Source organism: Chrysemys picta, chromosome 3 (genome assembly GCF_011386835.1).
Source record: "Chrysemys picta bellii isolate R12L10 chromosome 3, ASM1138683v2, whole genome shotgun sequence".
NCBI lineage: Eukaryota > Metazoa > Chordata > Testudines > Emydidae > Chrysemys > Chrysemys picta.
Genome location: NC_088793.1, coordinates 204,262,932 through 204,277,172, shown reverse-complemented (window position 1 = coordinate 204,277,172; position 14,241 = coordinate 204,262,932). Strand labels below are relative to the sequence as shown.

Below are 14,241 nucleotides of genomic sequence, written 5' to 3'. Positions count from 1 at the left end.
AATTTGGTAGATGCAGGGGAGTGACCGTTATTCATTGTATCAAATTTTGGTGCAGTTATTGGAAAGTTATATTTTCTTTTGGCTTATAGAGAACAGAATGAACGTACAGTTCTTTTGAAATAGTAAATATTTTATTTTAGTAAATATTCTTAATAATTTTTCAAAATCTTATAGGTAAGGCTTAGCCATCTAAGGAAGAAGTGGAAGAAATATCTTCTATTTTTACTCTTCAAATAATTCACTCATTTTTATTCAACTAGTAATAATTTTTGAAATAATCACAGTATGATCATCTTTGTTAGCATGTGCCTTTAATTTTCATAAACCTATGTGTGTTTGAAATTTCATTATGTGCGTAGAGATATATTGGTCAAACAACAGAAACTTGAAAGCTTCACACAAATATTGGCATGATTTAAGAGGCCCTACTTGTGAAAAACTCAGAGCTTGAAAAGATCATGTAAAAAATTAACCTGTCATAAGCAGGAAATGGTTATACTACATAAGTAATGATAATTACTCATAATAATTAGTTATACTATACTAAATAATGGAGATTATAGGTGGTGAAGGTAGCAATGCCTTTAGTTAAGATTGCCTGACACTTTCCATTATAAGACCCTGTTTTTAGTTGCTTATAACTTTGCCAAACTTTAACCATTTGGGCTGAAATATTCCATGCTGGGTACCTGCCTCAGGCTGATTTATTTTATAGTTATTTATTTATTTATTTTTGAAAGTTTCAGCTAAAATGGTTCAGCTGTTTCTGAGAATGAGGTTAGAGAAAAATATGTTGTTTTTCCCATATTAAAAACAATTCTTAACAGTGTCATTGAGAAGCTCAGTAGCTCTAGCATCTCCGTGTTATAGAAAAGAGACTTGAAATTTGGCTACTGGCATTGACCTGGTGCCAGGGATGTGCCTTTTGCCTTCTCTGTAAAAATTCACCGTAATTTGGCTACTTTCTGAGCCTTTGAAATGATCTTGTTTGCACATGCTCAGTAGAAACCTGTTAGTTTGGCAGCTAAATTCTTTGAAGGGTCCATCTGCACTGAGCATGCTCCATAGCTCCTACATACTAACCAGACTACTCATGCACCATTCTCACAGAGTGGATGAATAGGATCCTGTGGAAAAATAGTATGTGGATCATATATTTAAAAGACTGTGTTATGATATGATTTGCATATACAAAAGGAGTCCACATTAAGATTGCATAGGTAATCTTAATTATGACATTTCCTAACTTTGAGTGTTTGACTTTACAATCTTAACTACTACTTCAAGGGCTCTGCATATTCCCACTTATGGGTTTTGTGCCACCTAGTCGTGCCTAATGGTAGAACCTTCTCTAAGCAGTGTCCATTAGCATGCTCACATGCCCCCTCCTGCCCCCCCCCCAATGTCTCCAAACATTCTGATGGCGAGGCTATATAAGGGGTCACAAGGTCCTTTACCACCTTAGTTCCTTCCAACCACTTGCCTAGATGCAAGTGAACCACTCCGGTCCATTCGGATCCAGGGATGGTGGGAGATGTATGTCTCCATTGTGAATTGTTAGTTGTTTAGTATTGTAGTTTGTGGTAAGTATAGATTGGTAGTTAGTAACTCAGTTCCAGGCTATGGCAGAACCAAAGAAGCTGGGATACTTCAAGAGGTGTACTTTGTACTCTGCTGTCTTCTTGATGTCAGATGACATTAGGTGCCTCATGTGTTCGGGAGAGCATAACTCACTTTCTGGGTGTTCCATCTGCTGCATTTTTATGCCCAGAACTCACAGGGAGAGGCAGAATTGGTTGCAGGTGCTTCTCCATAAGGAGGCCCTGGAGGCTTAACCTTCTGGATCCAGGCAGTCCTCAGATCCAAAGTCCCATGTGACAGAATACCAAAATCGAGGCTAGTTCTGGGCTCAGCTTCTGGATCCAAGAAGGTGAATTTGAGTATTTCATTGGATCCTGTGTTGTCCAAGTCTCTGGCTCTGGCCGTAACCCCTACTCCAGTTCCGGGTTCATCTTCGGTTCCAAAGTAGACTTCTACTTTGGTAGCTGATGCGCACTGTTTAGCTTCTGAGCATTCCTTGGATCTGAGGGAGAATCAGAGGGTCTCGAAAAAGAGACAGGTTTTGACCATTCCGAGATCTGCATCTTCTTCACCTGAGAAAAGGGGAGTAATAGAGGAGTTTGTCAGTCTATCTCCTGATCTGTCGTCCTCCCAACAGCTTTCTCTCTGCAAAGAACTTTCTCTCCATTTGTTTCTGTCCTCTGTCTGGATCTGTTGTCTCTGGTGCATTCCATAGTGGATCCAAGGCCGGATCTGTATCTAGAGGAGAATAGAGGAATAATAGAAACCTGTTTCCTCCCGATTTGTCCCTCTATTTGGTGGTCCTCTTGCAGGTATGTTCCCATATCCAGTTGCCAGGTTGGCAGCCACCACAGGAACTTTTCAGTTGTCCTCCTTATGGATGGAGAGGTGATGTTTCATCTGTAAAGGATTTGGTGGGGGAGAGATCCTTGCATCCGATTCCACTATATCCATCTGCACCTCAAACAGTGGTTCCTGATTCTCTGTCTAAAGAAGATGATGAAGAGATTGCTCCTCTTTTAAAATTGGAGCATGCTGGCACAGACTGTAATCCTGATTTGTCACCATGTGAGCATGCAGGAATGGCTTTTGCCTCTTCCCCTTCTGAGGACATGCTGAAATTTCATGATTTAGTGGATCACATGGTGTAAACTTTGCATTTAACTTTAGTGCCGGTGCAGGAGACATCCTATGTGGTGTTTACATTTTTGGGGCTACCTCCAAGAATAGGATGTTGTTACCAATCCTTGACAGTTTGCTGCAGCCTGCTAAGGCTGCTTGGTCCTCTCCTGCCCCTTGCCAACCTATTTCCAAGAAAATAGACAAATTATATCAGTGGGTTTTGCATATTTGCATTCACACTTTGTACCTACTACACTGGTGGTGACTGCTGCCAGTAATAGATTGAGGTTTGGACCTGTTTAGGCAGAAAAGGGAAGAAGATTGATTCCCTAGGGAGAATGATGTTCTCTTGTTCCTCTCTTGGTAATAGGGTGGCAAATTACCAAGCTGTTATAGCTCGCTAACAGTTCCACCTGTGGGAAAAGAAGGCACTGTTTGTGCAGGATTTCCCAAATGACAAAAAGAGATTGGGAAATGCAATCCTAATGGAGGGTCAAAATGTAGCAAAGCACTCTCTCAAGACTTCATTTGATGCTTCAGACTCTTCTGCTGGATCACTGACTTCTGCAGTTACTTAGAAGAGACATGTTTGGTTTCATTCCTCTTCTCTGACTCGTCATACTACAATTAAAGTGGAGGATCTCCCCTTCAGAGGAGATGGTCTAATCTGTGAAAAGACGGATGCGTTGCTGGAGAAGCTGAAGAAGACAAGATCTTTGTGCTTTATTACTTTTACTAGGAGACCTTCTGTTTTTTAGTTCCATTATCAGAGACTGTCAGAAAAAGCTGATACCAGCTACAGGACAACCCAATACAGAAACAAATAAAAGTGGGAAAAAAACATACTGCTATAGCTATGCAATGTACTGAAATGCAGATACTTGCTTTGTCCACCTTGGAACACAAAATGTTTTGGGTAATATCAGGAAACACTAAGGTTTTGATACACTTGTTAAAGCAAAAGAAAAAAAAGATCATTGTTTGATACCTATCAATATAAATGAATGCAGTATGTCTCCAGTACGGTGTGACTGTATTATCCACAGTTATCTTCAGCCTATTTCTTATCAAATCAAAGACATCTACAACAGCACCAGCAGTCTACGTATTTCCAGAGCCAGCATAAGAAAAGGTCCTTTAAATCGAGGCCTAACTCTAAGCAATATGCTACCTTTCTGTCATCTTCGTCGCACGCTAGGCCTCAAATTTGATATGAGGATTGAGAGTCTAGAATCAATGAGACAGGACCCTTCCCTACCTGTGTTGGAGATGTGCTAGCCCATTTTATCATCAGATGCAGGCTTATTACATCTGACAAATAGAGAAGGACTATGCCATTCAATTCAGGAAACTACCCCTTTCAATTTCCCTTGCCCGTCTATTTTTAGAGAACCTTCTCATAAGGCTAGTCTACTTTCAGACATACAGAAATTTCTTCTCGTCGGGGCTGTTAATGAGGTATCAGAGCACCTGCAAGATCAGGGGTTTTATTCAAGGTACTTTCTGGTGCTGAAAAATGATGGGGTGGGGGTGGGGAGTTCATTCCATTTTAGATTTAAGAAATGTAAACAAGTATATTCTGAAGTTTTGGTTTCATATGTTAACTCTGGCCTCCAGAATCCCTTTGCTTTCAATTATGAATTGGGTTTGTGACTCTTGATTTAAAGGACACATTTTCATATCTCTGTTTGGCACAGTCATCGAAAAGTACCTTCATTTTGTGGTGGTGGGACACCATTTCCAGTATAAAGGGCTGTTATTTGACCTCCACAGCACCGAGAGTTCTTTCAAAGTGCTTCTTTGTCGTGGAGGCTCAATTGAGAAAGCAGGGTATTTTTGTTTACCCTATTCTGATGATTGTCTGTTAAAGGCTGTTTGTGATGATTTATTAAGCCCCATAGCTTTTTTTCAAAACTGGGATTTCTCCTGGATGTCAAAAAAGTCAAATCCCTGTCCAACTCAGATAATTTTATTCATAGGCTCCATATTGGACTTGGTAGCAGGGAAAGCCTTTTTACCAGAGGACAGATTTTCAAAAATAGCTCAGTATGTTTTATACATTCAAATATGTCAAAATCAGAAAGTAACCTTCTTTGTGGGTCTTATGGCAGCTACTACATATGTGACTCCATTTGCACAACTCACAATGAGGCCAATGCAGCTTTGGCTGTCTCAGGTCTACAGATCAAATCTGGACAATCTCCAGATGTTAGTCAGCATGCCTCAAAACATTCTGGAATTATTGATGTGATGGTCAGTCAGAGAAAACATTCTCAGGGGTGTCCAGTTCTATCCCCCTTCACTTTCAGTGAAGATAACTTGAGATGTGTCAAACTATGGTTGGGGTAGGGCAACATCTGAGTTATCCTATAGTTCAGGGTCCTTGACTTTTCAGGAGAGAGCTTTGCACATCAGCGTGTTCTCAATTTATTTAGGACTCTGTTCTCTCTTCCAGGTTATTTTCAGTACTGCTTATCAAACTACCCATAAGTGGCAATATACAAAGCCATTCAAAAAAAAGAAATGAAGGTTGATTACTTGTAACCGGAGTTCTTCAAGAGGGCTCTGCATATTCACACTTCCCACCCGCCTTCCCCTTTTTTTCAGAGTTATTTTCGTTCTGTCCCTTGGGTTGGTGAAAGGAACTCAGTTGGTAGAGGGCACTCCCCCTTACATAGTCTCACCTTCAGAACATTCGGTGGCACTAGGGAGTGGGCTAGGAGGGGGCACATGAGCACTTTAATAGACACAGCTTGGAGAAGGTTCTCTTGTTAAGCACCACTAGGCAGCACAAAACCCATAAATGTGAATAAGCAGAGCCATCTCGAAGAACTCCAGTTGCAAGTAACCTTCATTTTCCTTTAATGTAGTTTTTATGGCTGTAGTACCATTTAAAATAGTAGAAACTCTAACATTACTGTTTATTATATGTGAATATTTTTTTCTGGCATGATACTTTGTTTAATTTTATTTTTTTTCTTACAGTTTTCTAATAAACTGGTAGCTCAGATAGCCTGTGATGTTCTTCAACTGCTAGTTTCTTATTGGGAAAAGCTTCAGAAGTATGAATCCTCTCTATCCAGGAAAATTACTGAAGTATGTCTTATCTCTTCAAATACTCATGTCTGGGAATTGAAAATAACACATCTGATGTTCTGTGTTGATTGTTCATAGAATTGAAAAAGCTTCAAAGTTAATAGAATGTCCAACTGATGCTATTTTTCACAGTTGAATTGTTGCTTACCATAAAGTTACAATCTTAGAACTCTAACTTTCTTTGCTTCCTTCTGCAATCATTATTAGGAGAGTTCTTTGCTATAGTTTGCTGGAGCCAGTGTAATTTTTTCCAATTTGCACTAATTTATTTCTAGAATCTGCTAACAATGTGGAACTCTCAGTTTGGTTCAGATGCTATATACAAAAACGGCTGCTAACAGCTCTTTATAGTCTTCATCCAAAGTCTGTTGAAGGTCAGTGGTTCAGGCCTTGTATTTATTAAAGATACAAAATGTCTTTTTGTAATTTTGTTTGCCTGTGGGTTTGGTTTTTGTGCAGATTCTCGTGGCCACCATTGCATTTCTTTTGCCAAGTGCTGAATACTCCTCTGTAGAAACAGATAAAAAGGTATGTGGCATAAAACATAAACTCCATCATTGTTTTTGCTTCTTGAACTACATATTAAATGAAATCGTTTAGTCCTAAATCTTATTTTTAAGATATTAAGCTAATATTTATACATGTTGATGAATTTGATGAGTATTGCTTATGTATTCTTTTGCATGTTTCTGTTTAGTTTATAGTTTCATTATTACTTTGCTTGTTGGATTGGTGCATGGCACTACCAATGAAAACCTTACTAGAGCCAGTATCTACTGTTCTGGAAGATCAACATTCCTCCAAAGCTCCCTTACTGGATTACATATATAGGGTGAGTATGAAGGATCAATTCAGTATGAATTGTTTTTAACAAAGTTTTTAAATGTGTAAAGATGTGCCTGTTCTGGATCATTGAGGCACAGAAGCATTATGGAAGTATAACTGATGATTCCATTTGAATTACATTGAAGTTTTTCAGTTACTGTTGTTTAAATCCATGGGTTAGTTATGAAAACAAATTAAAATGTCACCCCTAACATTTAGGGGGTAGATTTGATTTTCTGGAAAGTTACAGGTCTGCTCAGTAGCTTTGGAGCTTAAAGGAGTTAAAATGGCTCCTTTTTGAAATTTCAGGGCTGGTTTGTAGTGTTTTGGGGATCATGTTGACTTACAAATGATTATTTAAATGCTTCAATCATTGGGTGGATAAATAACTAAACAAAATAGTATGTATAGGTTAGTTAAAAAAATTAAAGGGACAACATATTCTGAGCACTGCTTGTCGTGACTCTTTTTATTACATTATAAATACCAATTTAAAAAAAAAAAGTCATTTGATGCCAAGATCTGAAATGTTACACACACAATCTCTGGAGTATAAAATATTAAATGGTGGCAGTTTTAAGAGAAAAAAGAAAGTGCCTTGGCCAACAGATCTTAAAACACTAGAGAAGCAGGGTCCTGACTCCCTAGGTGCTTAGGAGTCCTACCAGGGAAAGCACCTACAGTAACTCCCCACTTAACGTCCTCTCACTTAATGTTGTTTTGATGTTACGTCCCTGCTCCATTACAGAACATGCTCATTTAAAGTTGTGCAATGCTCCCCTATAATGTGGTTTGACCTTCTGCTTTGTCCACGGCTGGCAGCCCCCCTATCAGCTCCCCTACACCCCCCTAGCACCTCCCACCCGCCGGCAGACCCCACGGAGCAGCGCCTTCCCCCTGTTCCCCCGCCTCCTGCCCGCAGCAATCAGCTGTCTTGCGGCATTCAGGAGGCTGGGGGGAGGAGCAAGGATGCAGCACGCAGCCTCCCCCCTCTTCCCCTACCTCTTGAATGCCGCAAACCAGCTGATTGCCACGGGCTGGAGGCAGGGGAGGGAGGGGAGAGGCTGCGTGCCGCGTCCCCGCTCCTCCCTCCAGCCTCCTGAATGCCACAAACCAGCTGATTGCCACGGGCAGGAGGCAGGGGAGGAAGGGGAGAGGAGCAGGATGTGGTGTGCAGAGTAAAGGGGGAGGAGGTGGAAGGGGAAAGCTGCGGGTTAAGGGTGGGGTTTGTGGGAAGGGGTGGAGTGGATGGGCCGAGGGTTGAGCCCCCCGTCCCCGGCAAAGTCAGTGCCTGTGCTTGCAAGAACAGCAAGAGGAGCAGCCGGACAATCCACTCTCTTCTACTCTCTGACTCCACCACCTCAACCAAGCTTCATACTCAGCAATGATGATTATAGTATTAAATTTTCTTTAAAATTGTTTAAAACTTATACCTGTATTAAATTGCTTGTTTAAAATGTATATAATGCCTTTTGTCTGGCAAAAAAAAATTTCCCTGGAACCTAACCCTCACTATTTACATTAATTCTTATGGGGAAATTGGATTTGCTTAACATCGTTTCGCTTAAAGTCGCATTTTTCAGGAACGTAACTGCAACGTTAAGTGAGGAGTTACTGTATTCTAATAGCATGACTAGTAAACTTCACAAAGAAAGGAGTTCCTGTCTTGAGGACCTTAGGAGATCCATGGCAATGTTATGTCTTTCTTGCACACATGTTTGAGGACAGTTGGATCTGGATGAAAACTATATGCACCTCCTGCTGCCAGAGCTGTGACTGTTGAATGAGGTCCCCCTAGAGGAGCTCTGTAGGAAAACACACTATAAATACTCAAGACCAACACTGAGGAGATAGAAGTCTACAGTTGTGTAAAGCCAGTTTCAGCTTTGTGGCCATTTCCCAGTGGACAAGCACCCACTCAAAATAAAGAGCAGTCTCCATGCCTGCTCATACTAAGACACTTGTAGAACTCATTCATTTAATGCAAATACCAATAATAATCAAATGAAGACAAGAAATACAGTACAACTACGTATAATTAGCAAAATTTTCCATAAGTAAGTTAAACATGTTTTATGAAATATCAGTGCATCTTTCAAGTAAACAAAATAATCTAGTTTATAACTGATGTAATACACTTTTGAATATGTCTGCATATGCCTGAGGGATGATATTCTATAATGGCATTCCAATTTATAACAATATACCACAGTGGATTTTGTCCCAATTGTGAAATTGTACTTAACAAGCATGAAGTCAGTCTTACTTTAAAATATGCATTAACACATTTTCCAAATATAAAAATAGCATGTTTATATTGCTTTTATTTAAAATCAAGATCTGTGATGATAAATAGTTTTGTTTTCATGGCTAATATAGTAGTTTACTGATAAAAAGATAATTTTATAAGAATAAGCATTTTCTTTCATTCTTAAAGAATCGGTGAGAATTTAACAATGGGCATTATTATTATGATATCAATAATATATCATATTTATTATTAATAATAATAATTTGCCTTGTACTAGCCCAGAGGAGCTCCAGTCTTGGACCAGGGTCCCATTGTGCTACGTGCTGTACAAACACCCAAAAATGATGGTCCATGCCCCACAGAACTTACAATCTAAGTATAAGATAAGAGAGAACAGGTGGATTCAAGAGACAGATTGGTAGAGCACCAGGAAACAGAGAGACAATACTGGTCAGCACAATGTCAGCATTCTCAGCACACCAGATGTATATGTGTTGTCAAGTTTTTAGTAGACATCACAGCAAAGGAGGGTTTTATGGAGAGGTAATCTTGCAAATGTTTATGAAGTGCAGCATGGGACAGAAACACAAAGATGCTTATTTGAAAATTTAGCAAGTGGACGATAAATGACGCTAAAGGCATTGTCATAGTGGAGGCAGGAGTTATCCTCTTGATAGTTTGAGAGGTGGTAGGTAGGATAAGGATAAGCCGTGAAGGACCTTAAAAGGGATGACAAGTAGGATAGTAATGGAGAAGCAAAAGCCAGTGGAGAGATGCAAAGAGAAGGGTGACTTAGTCAAAGCAGCGAACTGTGAAAATAACATTTGCAGCAATTATTTATATTGATGCAAGCAGGGAGAAATTTAATTTGTCAAGGCCAGAAGGGAGAATGTTGAAAATGGAGGTTGTTGCGCTAATCAGGATACAAAATGAGGGCCTGGACTAGAGTTTCATTTTAGCAAAGTGATGTAGGAAGAAGCAGCAAGATTTAGGGTATGTCTACACAGCCGACATTAAAGCTCACGGCTTGTGTAGTTGCGGCTCCAGCGCTGGGAGAGAGCTCTCCTAGTGCTGTAATAAAACTACCTCTGCGAGGGGAATAGCTACTGTCTACACTGCCACACCCCTGAGCGAAGAATGTTTCAGTGCTGTAAGTGGCAGTGTCGACAAGGCCTTAGACATATGCTACAATGTGTCAGAATTTAACAGCATAGTAAATTTATCTCATCACTGTATGTCACTTGACTTGATATTTTTTTTGTACAATTTATTTCTAGTACAATTTTCGTCTCTCTTCTTCTTACAGGTGTTGCACTGTTGTGTTTACGGCTCAAGCACATACACGCAACAAAGCCATTACATATTGAGCCTTGCAGATCTCTCATCTAATGACTATGATCCATTTTTGCCATTGGGAAATGTCAAGAATTCTGAGCCAGCACATTCCTATTCCACCCCAGATTTGGGAAATCTACTCACTGTTGTTGAGGGTAAGTAACTCCAAAGAAAATAACTTGAAGATTGCTAGGATTTCAACATTAACAATATGAGGATTTAATAACCTGCTAAGTGGCATTTCTTAGTTGAAAAACATGCTTGCACAGGTAACACTGAATAATTCTACAGCTATTTTACAGGGAAAGCCATGTGGTTCAACGCATTCATAGTCTGGAGTTCACTTACGTTAGGTGTGTTCACTATATTAGGAGAATACCAGTGAGGGACCAGAAAATTTCACACACTTCTTGATGCTTACTAAAATGTGTCAAAACCAGAATTTCTTTGTAGATAAGATAGCAGCCATGATAAATTATGACTTCAAATACATCAAAAGAAAACATAAAGACATCTTCAATATGACTCCAAACGTTAAATGTTTACCTCAAGAGCCCTCTTTTAGAAGGGAAAACCATCAACTAGTTAACCACATAAGGAAGTTGATATACTGTTTTGAAAAGAGAGAGGGCTGGAACTCCTAACACATCTGAGCTAGAATGGCAAGAGAGTAAATTTTTGTCCCAGTTAAGAAGTCTAATTGAAATTCTCATTTGGAGTCTAGGTAGATAATAGTATTGAGGTAAAGTATATAAAAAAATGTTAATTGTGAGTATGCTTTCTATGTTAATTTTAGTTGTTTAGTGATGTATGACAGAGAAGATGACCTTATCTATTGATTCAGATTTAATTTGCATAAAAATTCTGAGGTTAGATTACATTCAAATCCTCAGATAGATAGGAGTTTGTAATAATAAAAACTGGTTTTGATGTACAACAGTTTGGGGCTAGATTCAAGACAGCTCTATTTCTGCTGCTTGTCAGAGCATCATGAAAACTTCCCAAAGTCAATTAATAGACTGCAGATATGTGGTATGGAATACTTAGGATCTTGCAACCTCACAAAATCATTGTAAAAAGGCACAATTGGTAATCCAGGCATTGGAATTTACCGGTAATTCCTTGTGTAATAAGAGAGTATTAATACTCGTTGTCAGTGGTTCAACTACTAAGATGAACAAAGAAAAAAATGTCACTTCTCCCGTGTGCCTTTTCGATAGTGAGAAAGTCATAGATACGATGGCATTGGGCAATCACTTTTGCTTGTGGCTACGTATACAGAATTAAAACTGAGTGAATAAAATTAACTCCAAATCAAATCCTTTTGAGAACTGTGTGGCTAGTTCACTGTGTACCATGTTTGAACACCTTTTCTGCTCTATGGGAAGTTAAACAAGTACAGCGTCATCAGTGATCTGATGTTGATGGAATAATATGAAAACTCTCCAAACAGCAGTGGCTCTTCACTTTTTACTAAAAATGACTTTTAACTTTGTAAATATTGGTTTCAAGGAGAGTCTCACTAGGAATGTTTGAGAGCAGAACTTGGACCTTATCTGATTTACTGAAAACCAAAACATGTCATCCATAAACGCCGGCAAGCTCAATGGTATAAAATTCTAGTAAAGAACTATAAACATGCAGCATTTCTTGGGGATTGTTGCAAGAAAAACTCCTGTGATTGTAATACCTAAAATGGCCAAATAAACATTTTGTAGATGAGAGAGAGAGTGAGTCATCTCTCTCACAATATTTTATAGTGAATTTAGTTCTATGATGTCACATCATTTGATTCAACCATTAAAAAAAAAATCAACTGCTACAAGGATGTATTCACTAAGGGAAAACATCTATTTATGTATTTTGGTCAATATCATTAATTCAAGCATTAGATTAAGAATAACTTCCAGAGTTCAATATTGTTCTAAAAACTTTATATAAATCATTTCACAGAAATATTTTTTACACAGGATTCAGAAACACAGATGCAGTATAAGGATGTACAAAATAATGCTAGACCAGGGATAGGCAACCTATGGCAACCTATGGCACGCATGCCGAAGGCGGCACGCGAGCTGATTTTCAGTGGCACTCACACTGCCTGGATCCTGGCCACTGGTCCGGGGGACTCTGCATTTTAATTTAATTTTAAATTAAGCTTCTTAATCCTTTTAAAAATCTTATGTACTTTACATACAACAATAGTTTAGTTATATATTCTAGACTTAATGAAGGAGACCTTCTAAAAACATTAAAATGTGTTACTGGGACGCGAAAGCTTAAATTAGAGTGAATAAATGAAGACTCGGCACACCACTTCTGAAAGGTTGCCGACCCCTGTGCTAGACTTTCTATGCTACTTTGAAATACAGTTCTTTCTGTGTTTCATACTGGAACAAATTTTCATCACTACAGCATGTTTTCTTTTTACTTCCCTTGTACCTGTATTTTTAGTTTAACAAAAAGATTAGAGGCATTAAAACCAATTGCTCTGCACACACTTCTTGCTGAGTGGGTACATTTTGTGAAGAGCAGAAAGATAAAAATAGATGTGAGAGAGATTTGTCATTTTAGGTAGAACAAAATGTTTCTCATCTTGGATATGTTTGTGCCTTATACACTCTTTATTTTACTGTCGTGCTATTTTCAAACGAACGTTAAAAAGAGATTCTTCCTGCTTTTTTACATTTTTTATGTTATTTACATATGGCTTTTACCTATCACATTATTCATCACTCGTTATAGCTGGCTACAACAATACAATAGGTTTAATCAGGTCAGAGAAAAGAGGAAACACATTACAGTAACAGCTGCTATAGTAGCAACAGGCATTGTAGAAGCAATACTGAGTGTGTATTTTTATTCAAAATATAATAATAGTGTAGGAAGAAAGCAGATTACTAATTTTGCAAGGTAACTATCCAGGATAATTAAAATAAGTTAAATACAAAAAGTTAATCATTACAAGATCAATTAAAATTAATAAAGCTTTCTGTTGTTCGTCTCTCCCACTTCTTTAGTATTCTCAGCATCCACAAGAAAATTAAACATAGTCCCCAACAATTTGGAAACCTGACAGCTTGAAATCACTGTCACTATTTTTATATTAATGAAAACCTCAACATTAGGAATATTAAACATATTTATTCTAAAAACCAAAGTTTATGCAGTAAACGGGATATTTTTTTCTCCCTTTTGATTGGATCTTCTGGGGGCTTTTTTGTTGTTGTATAATCAGCAAGCACCAGAGTAATGCCCACCCCCTTCAGCTTTCTTCTGCTTGGCCCTTCAGCTTCTAACCTTGTGTTTACCCACTGCAGCATAATGACAACGTACCTCACTGGGATCGAATACCGGTGTTCATACTCCTTGCCTGAGACTGAGAGGGGAGAGTGTAGGTTCCAGAGCCTCTTTACCCTTCAGCACTTCTTCTTGGAGGGTTTTCTTCTCTTTGAGGGCAGACTGCATGAAACTACCCATACAACAATAATTGTAACAAAAACAAGGTTTATTAAAAACAGAGAGAAATAGAATTGCAGCAAGAGAAATAGTTTGCTTAACATATCTAGATTTCTAATTCTCATAAACTAGGTAAGGCATTTTCGGCTTAGTTACTGCTCATGAAAGCAGTCCCCTGTATCTAACCCCTTTGGTCCTTGTCTCAGCACGGCTCTGCTCACTGTCGGTACCAAGATCCTTGATCCAGGGCAGGTATCTCCACTTTCCAAACCAGTTTTCTCCACCTCAGTCACACACACGGTAGGGTACCAGATTCATGGCTCATCTTGCAGGAAGTAGCCCACTGAGGAGAGGTAGACTATTGAACAATAAAAGCTTAATGACCTAGCTCAGATGCCAACTTTCACAGACCTGGTTGTATCTTGTTAAAAGCCCTTAGACAGGTTTTTTGTTCTTTTGTCATGAACTATGAATTATGGACAGAGGCCTGGACACTCTTTCACAGCCTGATTCAGCTGACTTTTATAGACACTTATATCCTGTTGCAGTGTTGGGATGAACTTGAAGCCTGT

The 14,241-nt window shown here is 38.8% G+C and overlaps 1 protein-coding gene across 11 annotated transcripts in view; it reads left to right on the top strand.

Annotated features, from left to right (window-relative positions):
• Positions 1 to 14,241, top strand: part of RALGAPA2 (Ral GTPase activating protein catalytic subunit alpha 2) — a 277,139-nt gene that overhangs the window by 140,067 nt on the left and 122,831 nt on the right. For all 11 annotated transcript variants that reach the window (XR_006173556.2, XR_010599988.1, XM_042846557.2 and 8 more), the window contains 4 exons: positions 5,689 to 5,799; positions 6,259 to 6,327; positions 6,497 to 6,631; positions 10,182 to 10,365. Coding sequence is in view for 9 of the 11 variants with exons in the window: in XM_042846557.2 (XP_042702491.2) it covers positions 5,689 to 5,799; positions 6,259 to 6,327; positions 6,497 to 6,631; positions 10,182 to 10,365 (499 nt within the window). In the remaining 2 variants the exon portion in view is untranslated. The remainder of the gene's footprint in view (positions 1 to 5,688; positions 5,800 to 6,258; positions 6,328 to 6,496; positions 6,632 to 10,181; positions 10,366 to 14,241) is intronic.